The following is a 16,952-nucleotide window of genomic DNA, read 5'->3' on the forward strand; positions in this document are numbered from 1 at the left end:
GTGCTGAGATTATGGGCATGAGCCAACACACCTGGCTTGCAAAGGCAGTCTTACATGGATTTTTTTTTTTTCCCAAATATTTTCAACCTGAGATTGGGTAAATTCACAGATGTGGAAGGCCTGGACACAAAGTTTGGTCTTCCTGTTTCCTGACACACAGCTCCTAAAATACTTGGAAGCTCCAAAGTGGTAAGTTATCTTTTTGTATGCCAATGAGATGACTGATGGTTAGCGGCTGGAGAGCCTCAAAATGGGGAGCTGGTTGCCAGGGAACCAATTGTGTAATTAGAGGGCCTGAACTTTCCGTCTCACCCCTCTATCTCCGGGGAGGGGGAGACAGACTGAAGGGTGAGTTGATAACCAATGGCCAACGATTTAATCAACTGTGCCTATGCCATGAAATGTCAACTAGAGAAAAAAAATTTTGAGCTTTTAAACAATTAGTTTTATTTAGAAATCTTACTGAGGACTATAGACTGATGACTATAGTCCGGAGGGGTCCTTCAGAGAGGTGCTGTCAAACTGCTTCAAAACTGTGTCTCCGCTCAGAGCTGATATACAGGTGGTGGAGAGTTAGTACATGCTCAAAGGTTACATCAGACTTGCTCAGAAGTTACATTAAAGCAGAATCACATCAAAGTTTGGGTGCAAAAGTGCATCTGGCTATAGATGACAGAGGTATGTATAATCGCTAACCTTGTCAGATGTTCTTTTTTTTTTTTTTGAGATGGAGTCTCACTGTCGCCCAGCCTGGAGTGCAGTGGCACCATCTCAGCTCACTGCAACCTCTGTCTCTCAGGTTCAAGTGATTCTTGTGCCTCAGGCTCCCAAGTAGCTGGGATTACAGGCTCCTACCACCACGCGAGGCTAATTTTTGTAGTTTTAGTAGAGACGGGGTTTCACCATGTTGCTCAGACAGGTCTCGAACTCCTGACCTCAGGTGATCTGCCTGCCTCGGCCTCCCAAAGTGTTGGGATTACAGGTGTGAGTCACCGCGCCCGACCCAGATGTTATCTTAAGTGCACGAAAAGGCAAGGACTAGGATCATTTATCATTTAAGACATACAGTGACTCAGGCAAGAGACATGGGGGCCGTGTGCTCTATCCAGTTTTGTCTTCAAATCATTCTTCCAGAGAGCGGCACGTTGGCACATCGTCAGAATCGGGGCTTTATGAAATGATGTTGGCATGCAGAAATGAGCAAACATGGCTTCTTAACGTTTGTTACTCAGTCTCACAGAAGCCTCCATAAAAACCTGTAAGGGCTGATGATAGGAGAGCTTTTGGATTGCTGGATATGTGAAGGTGCCAGGAGGGTGGTGTGCTGAAGAGGGCAGGGAAGGTCCACACCCCTTCCCCCATACCTTGCCCTATGCATCTCTTCATCTCCCTGTCTGTATCCTCCATTATATCCATTATTCATATAATAAACTGGTAAATACATTTCTCTGAGTTCTGTGAGCTGCTCTGGCAAATTAACTGAACTCGAGGAGGTAGTCATGGGAACCCCAATTTATAGCTGGTTGGTCAGAAGGAGAAGTGACAAGCTACTACTCAAGATTGGCATCTGAAGTGGGATGCAGTCTTATGGGACTGAGCCCTGAACCTGTGGGATGGGACTGTGACCCCAGACAGACAGCGTCAGAACTGAACTGACCTCGCCCTATGCAACTCTTCATCTGTATCCTTTATTACAGGGGTCTCCAACCCCCAGGTACTGGTACTGGTCTGTGGCCTGTTAGGAACTGGGTCCCACAGCAGGAGGTGAGTGGCAGGCGCGTGAGCATTACTGCCAGAGCTCCGCCTCCTGTCAGATCAGCAGCAGCATTAGGTTCTCATAGGAGTGTGAACCCTGTTGTGAACTGTGCCTGTGAGAGTCTCTGTGGAAACACTGTCTTCCATGAAACTGGTCCCTGGTGCCAAAAAGGTTGGGGACCACGGCTTTATCATATTCTTTATAATAAACTGGTAAACATAAATGTTTTCCTGAGTTCTATGAGCCATCATAGCAAATTATCAAGCCTGAGGAGGGGGTCATGGTAACCCGTGATTTGTAGCCACATTGGACAGAAGTGTGCATAACCAGGGGACTTGCAATATGCCTTTTCAACAATTGGTGCTGGACAAGGGGTGGTGGCTCACGTCTGTTATCTCAGTACTTTGGGAGGCTGAGGCGGGTGGATCACTTGAGGTCAGGAGTTCAAGGCCAATCTGGCTAACATGGTGAAACCTTGTCTGCCCTAAAAATACAAAAATTAGCCAGGTATGGTGGTGGGTGCCTGCAATCCCAGCTACTCGGGAGGCTGAGGCAGGAGAATTGCTTGAACTCAGGAGACGGAGGTTGCAGTGAGCCAAGATCATGCCACTGCACTCCAGGAAAAAAAACAAAAAACAAAAAACAACCCTGAGTTCCTTAAAAAACTAAGAATAGAGCTACCATATGATATAGCAATCCCACTGCTGGCTATATACCCAAGAGAAAGGAAATCAGTATATGGAGGTGTTATTTGCAGCACTGTTCACAATAGCCAAGATTCGGAAGCTACCTAGATGTTCATCAACAGATGAATAAAGAAATGATACATATACACAATGGAGTACTACTCAGCCATAAAAAAGAATGAGATTCTGTCATTTGCAACAACGTGGATGGAACTGGAGGTCATTATGGTAAGTGAAATAAGTCAGGCACAAAAAGAAAACCTTCACACGTTCTCACTTATTTGTGGGAGCTAAAAGTCAAAGCAATTGAACTCATGAAGATAGAGAGCAAAAAGATGGTTAGCAGAGGCTGGGAAGATAGTGGGGGTGGGGCAGAAGGGGGGATAAGTAATGGGTACAAAAAATAGAATGAATAAGAGTTAATATTTGATAGCACAACAGTGACTATAGTCGATAATTTAGCTATACATCTTAAAATAACTAAAATAATATAATTGTTTATAACACAAAGGATAAATGCTTGAAGGGATGAATATCCCATTTACCTTATTACGCATTGCATGTCTGTATCACAGTATCTCACGTACTCCCATAAGTAAATACACCTACCATGTAGCCACAAAAAAAAACCAAAAATGGAATCTTGATCTATACCTTGCATCGTATAAAAAAATTTATTCAAAGTGAATCACAGACCTAAAACTTCTAGAAGACAACACAAGAAAAATGTTTGCAATGCTGGGTTAGGCAAATATTCACATACAACACAAAAAGCATGACTGGTTTAAAAAAAACTGATAAACTGGACTTCTGCAAAATTGAGAACTTCTGCTTTTTGCAATAAAATATTGAGAAAGAAAGACAAACCACAGACTGGAAGAAAATATCTGCAGATTTTTCTGCATTGACGCATCTGATAAAAGCTATATCTAGAATATATAAACAACTCTTAAAACTCAATAGTAAGAAACAACACCAACAAAAAAATCAGCAAGACTTTGATACTTCACTGAAGAAATATGAATGACAGGCTAGGCACAGTGGCTCACACCTGTAATCCCAGCCCTTTAGGAGGCTGAGGTGTGTGGATCACGAGGTCAGGAGTTCAAGATCAGCTTGGCCAATATGATGAAACCCCATGTCTACTAAAAATACAAAAATTAGCTGGGTGTGGGGTCACATGCCCTGTAATCCTAGCTACTCAGGAGGCGGAGGTTGCGGTGAGCTGAGATTGGGCCACTGCTCTCTAGCCTGGGCAACAAGAGTGAGACTCCATCTCAAAAAGAAAAAAAAAAAAAGAAATGAACGACAAAAAAGCACATGAAAAGATGTTAAATATCACTTCCCATTTAGGGAAATGCAAATCAACACCATAATAAGATTCCACTATATGCCTACTGGAATGGCCAAAATAAAAAATGCTGACACTAGTTAGTGCTGGTGAAGATGTGGATTAAGTGGAACTTTCTTTTGTTTTTGGAGCTGGAGTCTCGCTCTGTTGCCCAGACTGGAGTGCAGTGGCATGATCTTGGCTCACTACAACCTCCGCCTCCCAGGTTCAAGCAATTCTCCTGCCTCAGCCTCGTGAGTGGCTGGGACTACAGGTGCGTGCCACCATGCCTGGCTAATTTTTATATTTTTAGTAGAGACAGGGTTTCACTATGTTGGCCAGGCTGGTCTCAAACCCCTGACCTTGTGATCCACCCATGTCGGCCTCCCAAAGTGCTGGGATTACAGGCATGAGCTGCGCCCAGCCTGTAAGTGGAACTTTCATACATTGCTAGTGGGAATGTAAAAGTTTGGCAGTTCCTTTTTTCTTTTTGAGACAGGGTCTCACTCTGTCACCCAGGCTGGAGTGCAGTGGCACGATCTCAGCTCACTGCAACCTCTACCTCCCAGGTTCAGGCGATTCTCCTGCCTCAGCTTCCGAAGCAGCTGGGACCACAGGCGCCCACCACTGCACTTGGCTAATTTTTGTATTTTTAGCAGAGACAGGGTTTCGCCATGTTGGCCAGGCTGGTCTTGAACTTCTGACCTCAGGTGATCCGCCTGCCTCGGCCTCCCAAAGTGCTGGGATTACAGGAGTGAGACACTGCGCCCGGCCAGTAGTTTCTACTGAAGTTAAATTCTTGCCATAAGCCAGCAGTCCCACTCCCGGGTACTCACCTAAGGGAGATAAAAACTTATGTTTACATAAACACCTGTATGCAAATGTTTACAGTGATTTTATTTATAATGGCCCCAAATGGAACATGTCCTTTAGCTATTACGTGGTTAAACCAACTGTGGTATATTCATACAATGGAATACTACTCAATAAAAAGGGAAAAACTGCTGATATCCATGACTACACGGGTAACACTTTAATGCATTATGTTAACCAAAGAATCCAGACTAAGGCTACACATTGTGTGATTCCATTTATGACTTTTTTTTTTTTTTTTTGGGACAGAGTCTCTCTTTGCTGCTCAGGCAGGAGTGCAGTGGTATAATCTTGAGTCACTGCAACCTCCCCCTTCTGAGTTCAAGTGATTCTCATGCCTCAGCCTCCTGAGTAGCTGGGATTGCAGGTGTGCCACACCATGCCTGGCTAAGTTTTGTATATTTAGTAGAGACAGTGTTTTGCCATATTGGACAGGCTGCTCTTGAACTCCTAGTCTCAAATGATCCACCTGCCTCGGCCTCCAAAAGTGCTGCCATTTATATGTAAAAAGTAAAGTGGAGGTTCCTCTTCAAAGACTTTCCTCCCTAATTAGGAATAAATAGTAACTTCTCTTAGAAGCAAAATTTATTCAAAGACCTGTGCTAACATTCTTAAATATCTGCTAGCCGTAATAAACAAAGCACTGTACTTTACGTATTAGCTCCCACAATTTAGCCTAAATATTTGCCCTGGAAGGCTTATACTGGTCCAAGCAAGCATTAGGTCACAGCCTGTTCCTCTTCCTTATTTAAAGGTGTTTTTACCTATCTCAGCATCCCACAAGTTACTTCCTCTTTCCTTTGTTCTCCTCTACCTTTGCCTCTTTTAAAAAATTCTAAGTTGCTAGCCAATCGAAACAAATAGAAAATGTAAGGTCCCGTTCCAGCCAATAGAAACCGGACACAGCAATAGGGTAAATGCGTCAGGTTATAAATAACCCTGTCTCCTTTGTTCAGTATACTCTCGTGACAAAACTGCTGACAAGTGTACCCTTTCTACAAAAAATAAAAATGGCCTTACTAAATAAATTAAATTAATGTTCGAGTACTATTTCTTTACGGCACCAAAAAACAAACATTTCAAACATACGACATCCTGGAAATGACAAAACTACAGGAATAGAAAACAGATTAGTTGTTGCCAGGGGCTCAGAGTGAATGGAAGCGTGGACTCAAAGGGATGTGGGAGAGTAACGTAACTGTTTTATATCTTGATTGTGGTGGTAATTACATGACTATATGTCACTGTCATGGAACTGTATACTAAAAATGGGATCTTACTGTATGCAAATTATACCAACAAACCAACACCATACCCATTAAAACTGTATGGTATTAGGCTAGTAGATTCTAAACCTGGTCGTATCTCAGAATCACCTGGGAATCTTCAAAACAAAGAAATGAATACCAATTCCTAGACGCCACTACAGATTTTTACCTTATTGATTCTACATTGTAAGTCCAGAAAGAGAGTGGATAAATGAAAAAAATCCTGTTTTCAGTCGGGCGTGGTGGCTCACGCCTGTAATCCCAGCACTTTGGGAGGCCGAGGTGGGCAGATTATGAGGTCAGGAGATCCGAGACCATCCTAGCTAACACAGTGAAACCCCGTCTCTACTAAAAATACAAAAAATTAGCTGGTCCTGGTGGTGGGCGCCTATAGTCCCAGCTACTCGAGAGGTTGAGGCAGGAGAATCGCTTGAACCTGAGAGGTGGAGCTTGCAGTGAGCCGAAATTGTGCCACTGCACTCCAGCCTGGGTGACAGAGCGAAACTCAGTCTCAAAAAAAAGAAAAAATCCTGTTATCTCAAAGATTCTCTAACAGCTTATAAATTGAATTGTAGAGAGAATATCTCAAGTGCTGTGTAAATATCGTTGAGCTCCAGTGAAAGCAAATGGTCATTTGGTTGCCAATCTAAGTAAGTTTTTAAAGAATATTTCTAGCATTCAAATTTAAAAATTCAATCTTTACGGTGTTGGTATCTAAAAATCAACCACTTTTTAATAAACTATTATGAAACAAGCTTTAAACATAAAGTCAAATCCATACTGAAACAGGAATAGAATGTAAATAAACATAACGTTTTTACAAATGTTCAGGCAAGTTGTGTCATGAATGCTAATTACTGCCACTGAACTCAATACCTACTGGGAGTCAGCTTTTTGTATGAAGTTCCCAAACAGTTATTTATTCTAGAGGATTATAGCAGAGGCTGCTGGAAATATTGCTTGACGGTACTGACCTCGGCTGGGAAAAGCCAAGGTCCACAGTACGCTGTTAAAAGTCCCACCTTTCCCCCCATAATCTTTGCTTTCCCTCTTTTCAGCTCTACTCTTTTCTTCCTCAATGTGCGGAATAGACATTTGAAAGATGAGAGGGCAGACACTGAGAAGGAAGGCCTCTGGATACATAGCAAAAAAATGAGAACTAGCTGCTCCAATTCCCTAATCTGTGCTTCCCAATGCATGCAGATGACAAATTGTTAGAATAAGAGATGGTTGGAAACCAGAATGACCCATTTCAAATGGAGGTCCTGTGTAAATAAGTGAGGGTTTGACAGCCCAGGGGGTGCTGAGTGCTAAGAAGCATAAGGTTTAACAAGCCACTCACAGAAAGAGCTGGCTGCTCCCTCTGCTGGCAAAGTCAGCGCCTATCTGGTAAATTCTGGCTCTACAAATGGAGCTATGAAAGCACACTATTAGGTCTCATTTTAAATTCAGATGAACTTAATTTTATTTTCAGAGACAGGGCCTCACTCTGTCACCCAGGCTGGAGTGCAGTGGCGCAGTCTTGGCTCATTGCAGCCTTGACCTCCCGGGGCTCAAGGAATCTTCTCACCTCAGCCTCCTGAGTAGCTGGGGCTATAGGCTTGTGCCACCACACTCAGCTGATTTTTGTATTTTTTTTTTTTGTAGAGATGGGGTTTCGCCATGTTGCCTAGCCTGGCATTGAACTCCTGAGCTCAAGTGATCCGCCCACCTCAGCTTTCCAAAGTGTTGGGATTACAGGCGTGAGCCACTGCGCCGGTCTCAGGAAGACTTACACAGTTTTTCACAAGTGTTAAAGAGTGCTGCGTAAAGGGGACAGAACAAACAGTAAATATTTGATGATTAATTAAGATTTCCTGAAATTCTTTTCCCTGACAGATGTTAGGTGGGTGGTACAATTCCAGGAAGTATTTCAATCTCTAGCCTAGATCTTAGGTTTTCCATTTTAAAACAAAGAGATGAATGTCTTCCAGCAAGTTAATCTTTCTGTGCCTTAGTCTGATCTGAGAAATGAGAATAATAATTATGCCTAACTTATACCTAACTCATTTAACTCAACTGAGTGTAAGTGATTAACTCAGAAATGAATCATTTAATGTTCATTATGAGTTAACTTGAGTTAGTTTAACACAAGTTAACCAACTTGAGAGTTACATGATCAACTCATTTAATGTTCAGATTCAATAAATCAAGCAAATTTCTTAGACCACTGCCTGATACATGGTAGATACTCATATTAGCTATAAAGATTAGTATTCCAAAAAAGGGTGGACTGAGTGAAAGAAGCGAAACACAAAGGAATACACTTTGCACTCCAAAGTTAACCTGAAAACTTTGGAACCTTGTCGGGGGAGGTAGGACATGCCTCATTGTTCCCTCCTCCCTTTTGGAATTCAGGCCCAGCGGACCAGCACTAACATTAAAACAGATCTTAAGACTGACAAAGCAGACTTTGTAGCAGTAAGATACCAAATTCCAGCGGGACTCTAGTAAGACATCACATGACAGATAGCAAGCCCTGAAAGTGAAGTATTTTACCCCAAATTATGTTTCTTCGCCATATCTTGAAATAGCCCTGCAAAGCTATATCTTGTGGGGAAAATCTACATTCTGAAGAGAATCCCCTTCCTTTTCTAGGCCTTTTTCCTGATTCAGGAGAGAATCAACTCTGATAAGAAACATTTACAATTTATTCTCTCAATAGCCTGCTACCTGGAGACTTCCTCTGCATAAGGGAAATCTTGGTCTCCCCAACCCCTTATCTTAACGCAGACATTCCCTTCTTTTTTCAGTTTTTCTTTTTTTTTTTTGAGACAGTCTCGCTCTGTCACCCAGGCTGGAGTGCAGTGGCAAGATCTCGGCTCACTGCAACCTCTGCCTCTCAGGTTCAAGCTATTCTCCTGCCTCGGCCTCCCAAGTAGCTGGGGTTACAGGCTCCTGCCACCATGCCCGGCTTTTTTTTTTTTTTTGTATTTTTCCTAGAGATGGGTTTTCGCCTGATAGCCAGGCTGGTCTCGAACTCCTGACCTCAGGTGATCCACCCGCCTTGGCCTCCCAAAGGGCTCAGATTACAGGCGTGAGCCACCGTACTAAACCGCCTTCTATTAATTCCATCTGCAGCCACAAGTCCTTATATAATTCAGACATTCCCGTCTGTGGATTCCAGGTGTTTGGACAAAACTTTAAATCAATTGTTCATCAGAAAATCTTTGAATCTTAACTATGACCTGGAAGCCACTCCCCCTCTCCCAGTAGTCTCACCTCTCCAGATGGAACCAATGTACGTCTTGCACGTATTGATTGACATTTTATGTCTCTCTAAAAGCACTCGTTCTCAGGATTTCCCAAGAGCTGTATCACAGGCCATTGGTCACTCATACTTGGCTCAGTATAAATCTCTTCAAATATTTTAGCGTTTGACTCTTTACAGCACAGGTAGAAAAATTAAATATTGTTTCTTTTTTACATACTTAGTTTCACCCCAAAGCTCATTAGATTCCCTAACACTTTACGTAGGTTCTATTTATTCTGAAGAAGGAGCTTGACCTGACTCACATTATTTACTAGCTGAAAGGCACATTTACCTGCGTTGAACTCGGGATCGTCTTCCAGGGCGACGACAGCTCCCTCTACGGCATCCACGGCGCTCCCGCCCTCCCGGAGGATGCCGTAGCCCACGGTGGCGGCTCTAACGATGCCCTGGTGCACTCGCTCCTTCCGATCCTCGGAGATGGGACCAGCTCCGCCGCCGTGGACCACTACGATGGGATTCATGTCGGCGAATCCTAGGCAGCAGGAAGGCGAAAGCGTCGTCCAAAGCCAGCCCAAGGAAGCCGCGCGGGTACAAGGTCCTCGGGAGACCCCGTGGGGACAATGCCCAGTCTCTATTCTGAAAGGCCAGGTTCGCAGCTGAGGGTGGGTAGGGGCGGCTCGGTCGAGCTTGGTACGAAAAGCCCAGGGGCCCGGCGCCCTCCCGCGTTCCTCTCCGCCTCCGGCCCGGACCTGCTGGGGTCTCAGTTTCCCCGGGGACGTTAACCCGCGCCCACCGCCGCCCGCCTCCAAGCCCCGGCGCCGAAGGAGGATGTCTATTTCGCCTTCGGGAAAATGTCTATTTTCGTTTATTTCATTCGCCTTCCCGCGTCTCGGGCGGCTGCTCCGGGAGGGCCGCCGACTTACCCAGGGCACCGCGGGAGGCGGACGCCGAGACCTCAGGCTGGGTCGAGCCAGCCCCGCAGCCGCCCGGTGCAGCCTCTCCCCGACGCCGGCTCGGAACCGCTCAGCCAGCAACCGCTCTAGCCGCAACGGTTCTGCGCCTGCGCACGAGGGCGGGGCCGCCGCATGGCCCAGTTCCCATAAAGCCCCGAAACCCGTCCGGCGCGCACCTGTCTCACTCCTCTCCAGAGTCTATGCTCTTGGCCGGCCCGAGCTTCCTAGTGGCATGCGGGGACACTCCTCCTCCTGACCAGGCTAGGGGCTGGGTGGTTGGGTTGGTGGCGAGAAGCGTGAAGTGGCATGCCACGGTTTTGTAATTGCAGATTGAAAAGCAACGCTAGGCTGTGCGTAGTGGCTCATGCCTTGTAATCCCAGCACTTTGAGAGGCCGAGGTGGACGGATCACCTGAGGTCGGGAGTTCGAGACCAGCCTGACCAACATGGAGAAACCCTGTCCCTACTAAAAACACAAAATTAGCTGGGCGTGGTGGCGCATGCCTGTAATCCCAGCTACTCTGGAGGCTAAGGCACGAGAATCATTTGAACCTGGGAGCTGGAGGTTGCGGTGAGTGGAAATTGCACCATTGCACTCCAGCCTGGGCAACAAGAGTGAAACTCCGAATCAAAAGAAAAAAAAAATTATACTGGGACAATGGGCATAAACAGGGACAGATCCAGGCAAACTGTGATTGATCTCCTGTGGATAGGAGAATCCCTTCCCTTCTTGTTTGCCCACAACTAATAATACATTTTACCACTCTTGGGAATTCCCTTTACTCCTGTTTTACCTTCGTTTCCTGCCTTAAGGCCCAGTTTAAATGAACCCCTCCTGCAAAGCCTTCTCCCTGGCACCCCACTAAGGATCGGTCATTCCCCTTCTAGTGACCTATTGTGAGAGATTACCACAAATTTATTGGCTTCAAACAACACACGTTATCTTACAGTTCTGGTGGTCAGAAATTCAAACTGGGTCTGCAGGGTTGAGTTCCTTTGGGAAGCTCCAGAAGAGAATCTGTCTTTTCCTGCTTCTACAAGCTGCCTGTATCCTTGGCTCATGGCCTCATCCTCCATTGCCAAAGCCAGCAGCCTAGCATCTTTAACTCTCTCTCCTTCTGGACTCTGTTTCTGCTGCGACGTCACTTCTCTCTCTGTCACCATCATCACGATTTTCTTCTCTGACTCTGACTCTCCTGCCTCCTTCTTAAAGGAAGTCCCTTGGGATGACATTGGGCCCACCCAGATAACCCAGGATAATCTCCCTTTCTTACAATTTCTGTTCTCATCTGCAAAGTCCCTTTTGCCACGTGAGGAGTGTTCACAGGTGGAGATTCGGATGTGACACCTTTGAGGGCCGTTATTCTGTCTCCCACACTCATCTCTTGGAAGAGGGTTATTTTAGCACATGTCTCAGTTGGTCGTGAGCCTACTTGTGTCATCATAATACAGCTCACCATCATTTGGGTTCAGCTATTTATAGGAACCTGAACCCTACCCTATGCCTAGCCTTAACTCAAACCCTATCTCTACTGTTTTTCCTGACTGATCTGGAATTTAATGATCTGACTGAGGCTGGGGAAGGTGGCTGGTGGCCCAAGCGGATAGAGTGTTGGTTTCCATTTGATCCTCCCATCTCAGGCTCATGCCTTTATCTACTTCTCTGATGGGCTTCATATTCCCAATCCCAATCCAAAGTCTCTTAGATAAATTCTCTAGAAAATAAACTTCTGGTCTTTGCGGAGGAAAGAGGAAGCATCTTTTTGTCTGACTCTGTGGATAGGAGAAGGAATCTGGCTAACTCCTCTGTAGACGATGTTCCATCAACCACCATGTTATGGATTAAGGATTGTATTCAACTGTCCCTGATGAAACGTGACCACAGTGGTTTAACCAGATAACTGCTGATTTGAAAACAACAATAACAACAACAAGACATCTAGTGGTTGCTGCCCAGGCTGGTGCAGCAGCTTCAAGGTGACACAGATGTCCCATCTCCTTCTCTTTCCCTTCGGCATGTGGCTTTCACATTTATGGCGCTCCTAGGCAGTTTGATCACTATTGGGGCAGGAGGAATCGGGAAGGGCAAAGGGAAGAAGGCTTTTGCCAGCTCCCCTTTGTTCCTTTAATTCAGGAAAGCTCTCTAGCTTTCCTAGAAGTCCTCCAAGTGGACTTTTATTGGCCAGAACTGGATTGGGGGGCTGCCCCTAGTGGCAAGAGTCTGGGGAGTGAGTTTTTATTTTAGCAGGGTACATCATGGCCCTGGATAAAATCAAGGTCTCTTGGCAAGAAGGAAGGGTGACAGGCTATTGGAGAGACAACTGGGAACACCTGCCACTCCTGCCTCCCCATCTTTGAGATTCCTGTGTGTCTAAGCACTGAGTCTCTCAAGTGTTCTCCAGAACAAATGGATTCACCTCTCAAGTAGATTACAACTTCCTTTAATCTTCCATTTGTTATTCATCTTCCAAAGTGACCTTTTTTACCTGCCATTGTCATCTCTCCCATTCTTCCTGTCTTTGTGGGTAGTATTCTTTTTAAGATTGTTTACTATCATTTTAGAGGGATATTTGAAGGGAGGAGAAACCTATTTGTGTGACTAGGGAGGTTGACTAGAGCCCCAAGGAGGTGATTTTAACTACAGTGGCTCTGGATGTTCTAGGAGGTGGAGGGTTGGGTTAGGGAATGCCAGAGTTGGGGAGAGGAGGTGGGACCAGAAAAGGAGGGACTGGGTAGGGAGGGTCTGGGTCAGAAATGAAGGAGGCATATTAGAGAGACTGACAAAGAAGAAATGGGGGTGGGACGGAGGAAGAGAAGAAAAAAAGAAAGAAGTAACTAACATTTCCTTCCTTTCCTTCCCTTCCTTCCCTTTCTTTCCTTTCTTTCTTTCTTCTTTGAGACGGAGTCTCGCTCTGTTGCCCAGGCTGGAGTACAGTGGTGTGATCTTGGCTGACTACAATCTCCATCTCCCGAGGCTCAGACATGATTCTCCTGCCTCAGCCACCCAAGTATCTGGGATTACAGGCATGCACCACCACGCCCAGCTAATTTTTGTATTTTTAGTAGGGACAGGATTTCAACATCTTGGCTAGGCTGGTCTCGAACCCCTGACCTCAAGTGATTTGCCCACCTTGGCCTCCCAAAGTGCTGGGATTACAGGTGTGAGCCACTACACCTGGCTGCAACTAACATTTTCTGAAGGTCCACTGGGGAACCGGCAGGCTGCCTTTACTACATTCTTACTGCCTAGCAACTTCCCATCCCTACCAATCTCAGCTACATGAGGAAAAGGCTTTTGGCTGACCCCACTGGGGGCAAGATGGGAATCTGTGAGGCTCCCTCCAAATTCTAGAATGTGTAAAAGTATCTTGAGCTTGCCGCCTTCCAGGGCTTTCAAACAAGAAGCGGGACACATACCTTTCAATTCTGAGATCCCTGAGCTTATTTAGCAGATTTAGTACCCATGAATTTGTTCAGGAACAGGGCCTGAGGCTGTTTTTAGGAGGCCCACATCAGCATTTTGTGCGATAGCAGTTCTTTCTAACTTTCTTCTCCTCATCTCTGACCAGAGAATTGTAATTCAGTTAGTGATATGGGATGGAGGCAGGGAAGTGCTAGGTAGAGAAGGGCATGGTCCCTGGCTAGGGCTCCACCCCCGGGCCTGTGCCCATGGATCTAGGTGAGGACAGGCACTCCTGCCTTCAGGCCCAAATGTTGCATTTTCCAAGACCACTCTGGCCCACCACGCCCCCATCCTGTGCCTATAAAAACCTCGAGACCCAGCTGTGCGCAGTGGCTCACGTCTGAAATCCCAGCACTTTGGGAGGCTGAGGCGGGTGGATCATGAGGTCAGGAGATCGAGACCATCCTGGCTACCACGGTGAAACTCTGTCTCTACTAAAAACACAAAAAATTAGCCGGGGGTGGTGGCACGTGCCTGTAATCCCAGCTATTCAGGAGGCTGAGGCAGGAGGATGCTTGAACCCGGGAGGCGGAGGTTGCAGTGAGCCGAGATCGCGCCAATGCACTCCAGTCTGAATGACAGAGCGAGACTCCATCTCAAAAACAAAACAAAACAAACAAAACAAAACAAAACAAAAAAAAACACCTCAAGACCCTAGGGGGCAGGAACACAAGCGGCTGGACACTTAGAGAAGCACATCGGTGGAAGAGCACACTGACAGGCGCCAACAGATGCCGGCAGGCCATTGAGCGGTGGAGCCACGGTGGAGTTTGGCCGGGGCAGTCGGAGGAGAGCCTGGCCACTGGGCAGCCCGGCTCGGCGGGGAAAACCACCTTTCCACTCCATCCCCCTTCTGGCCTCGGTGAGAACTACTCCTCAATAAAAAACCTTGCACTCATTCTCTAAGCCCATGTGTGATCTGATTCTTCTGGTACACCAAGGCAAGAACCCAGGGATACAGAAAGCCCTCTGTCCTTGTGATAAGGCAGAAGGTCTAATAGAGCTGATTAACACAAGCTGCCTGTGGATGGCAAAACTAAAAGAGCACCCTGTAACACACCCCCCCGGGGCTTCGGGAGCTGTAAGCATTCACCCCTAGGTGCTGCCGAGGGGTCGGAGCCCCACAAGCTGCCCATCTGTATGCTTCCCCTAGAGGTTTGAGCAGTGGGGCACTGAAGAAGTGAGCCACTCCGCCTGTTGCATGCCCTGCAAGGGGGATAAGGAACTTTTCCCGTTTCATTAGGATGGGACATGTATGGGTGCTTGAATTTGGATTCCTGTAAAAATTTTGATTTGTATCTGGGCTGTCTCTTTTAAACTCAAAATCAATGGCTGGGCATAGTGGTTCACGCCTGTAATCCCAGCACTTTGGGAAGCGGAGGCAGGTGGATTTCCTGACCTCAGGAGTTCAAGACCAGCCTGGGCAACATGGCAAAACCCCATCTCTACCAAAAACACAAAAAATTTAGCCGGACATGGTGGCATATACCAGTAATTCCAGCTATTCAGGAGGCTGAGGTGGGAGGAATGCTTGAGTCTGGGAGGTAGAGGTTGCATGAGCTGAGATCACACCACTGGACTCCAACCTGGGTGACAGAGTTGGACCCTGTCTCAAAAACAAAACGAAACAAAAAAACCACACATACACACAAAACTGAAGTCTGGAAGTCTCATTGGGAGGAGAGTCATGATATGAAGAGAAATACAAGAGAGAGGAAAAGCACATAATTTTATTCCATTGCATATAGTTAAAAAATGAAATGGCACAAAATAATTTAAAATGAAAGGCATAGTCTTCTTCTCTCCCCCATCATGACCCCCCACTCCCCCACCTGCCAACGCTGGCATTTCTACCCAGGGGCAGCCACTTTACAACTTTTGGTTATATCTTCTGGGAGATTGCACCACATCTCTCTCTCTTTTTTTACTTTATTAAAATACTGAATTTTATTTCACATGTATGTTTTTCTCTCCCCACCATTTCCATGTCTGACCACCGCTACTACTATGTCCTATCATAACATTCCATACCTACTTAAAACCAAGCAAAGGGTGGAGTTCCATCTTTAAAAACTAAACAGACATTTTCGACAACACATTCTTGGCAATGGAACCTGGACAACATTTATCAAACACGGTAGGGAAAGTTCTCACTCTGCATTATAAAAAGGACAGCCAGATATCCACTGTTACTGAAATGAAATAAGATGGAAAATTTTTAATAAACTGTTTAGACTATTTTCTTAAAGAGACTTCCTCCACTGTCAGAGATCTTGAATAGCCTCCTGGTCAGTCATCCGGAAGCAGTTCTTCACATAATTGATGAACTTGGCTTCCACTTTGGGAAGAGAACCACCTTTTTCTATACTTGCTTGCGTGTTTGCTTTAACGTCTTCTACAGAACTAGGTCCTTTTGGTGTTTTAGGAGTTTTTTCCTGTTTTTTGAAGGATTCTTGTCCTTTTGATCTTGGTGTTGACGATGGTTTTGAGTCTTTTCCATTCTGATTTGACTTTTGTGCATTTTTGGCTGGAGTATCTCATATAGATTGCTTCACTGGTGCTTTTTCTTTGGTTTCCTTATCATCAAAATCATCATCATCATCATCTTCATCATCATCATCATCATCATCATCATCAATCATCATCTTCATCGGCAGCAAGTTTTACTTTTTTCTGTGGAATCTTGCTACCACCTCCAGGGGCTGATTGCTCTCCAGATATACTTAAGAATTTCACATCCTCCTCCTCTTCATCTTTTCTTGCATCTTCCTCCACAGCTACTAAGTGCTGTCCACTAATATGCCCTAGCCCTGAGCCACACATCAACCGTAAGACACTGGTGGTGTTATTTCAAAGCCCCCAAGGGAAACCATTGGCTGTACAGACATTTTCAAAGTTGCCAGTGTTACTTGAATTGGACTGCCTTCATAATTCATTGCCTCTGCTTCAACAATGTGCAATTCATCCTTTGCACCAGCCCCTAAACTGACTATTCTTAAAGATAACTGGTGCTCATCTTCATCATTATCCACCTTAAAGTGGTCATCTTTGTCAGCCTTTAAGTTCACAACCGAAAAGATAGTTCTGGGGTCTCAGGGGGCTCATGTCCATGTCCATCGAATCTTCCATCGGGTGGTGGGAAGACGCACTTAGGTGGGAGAGAAGGCGGATGGAGATAAATGACCACTGCTCAAGAGAACAGCCACGCAGGTTGGAATGACACCAGGGAAAAGCTGCACCACATCTTTTACGGATAAATGTATACACCCACAATTCCCTGATTTAACATTGCTTACTGACTTCTTGGTTGGCTAGATGCAGATTGGCTCATTTACTGCTTCTCCTTTTCTGCTTTATTCTTTTTTTTTTTT

At 45.6% G+C, this 16,952-nt stretch overlaps 1 protein-coding gene and 1 pseudogene across 3 annotated transcripts in view; both read right to left on the minus strand.

The window, feature by feature from the left end:
* ASRGL1 (asparaginase and isoaspartyl peptidase 1) overlaps positions 1-10,233 on the minus strand; it is a 52,153-nt gene extending 41,920 nt beyond the window's left edge. For 2 of the 3 annotated variants that reach the window (XM_063671768.1, XM_054473865.2), the window contains exons 1-2: positions 10,090-10,202; positions 9,498-9,698 (exon numbers count right to left, since the gene is read on the minus strand). In XM_063671768.1, coding sequence (XP_063527838.1) covers positions 9,498-9,687 — 190 coding nt within the window. In that variant the 5' untranslated portion in view covers positions 9,688-9,698; positions 10,090-10,202. Of the gene's footprint in view, positions 1-9,497; positions 9,699-10,089 lie in introns of all 3 variants that reach the window. The other variant, XM_054473863.2, reaches the window with a different exon arrangement.
* A 5,582-nt stretch (positions 10,234-15,815) lies between these two features.
* LOC129027237 (nucleophosmin-like) lies at positions 15,816-16,710 on the minus strand (annotated as a pseudogene).
* Between the last annotated feature and the right edge of the window lie 242 nt (positions 16,711-16,952).

This window comes from Pongo pygmaeus, chromosome 9 (assembly GCF_028885625.2).
Source record: "Pongo pygmaeus isolate AG05252 chromosome 9, NHGRI_mPonPyg2-v2.0_pri, whole genome shotgun sequence".
Lineage (NCBI taxonomy): Eukaryota > Metazoa > Chordata > Mammalia > Primates > Hominidae > Pongo > Pongo pygmaeus.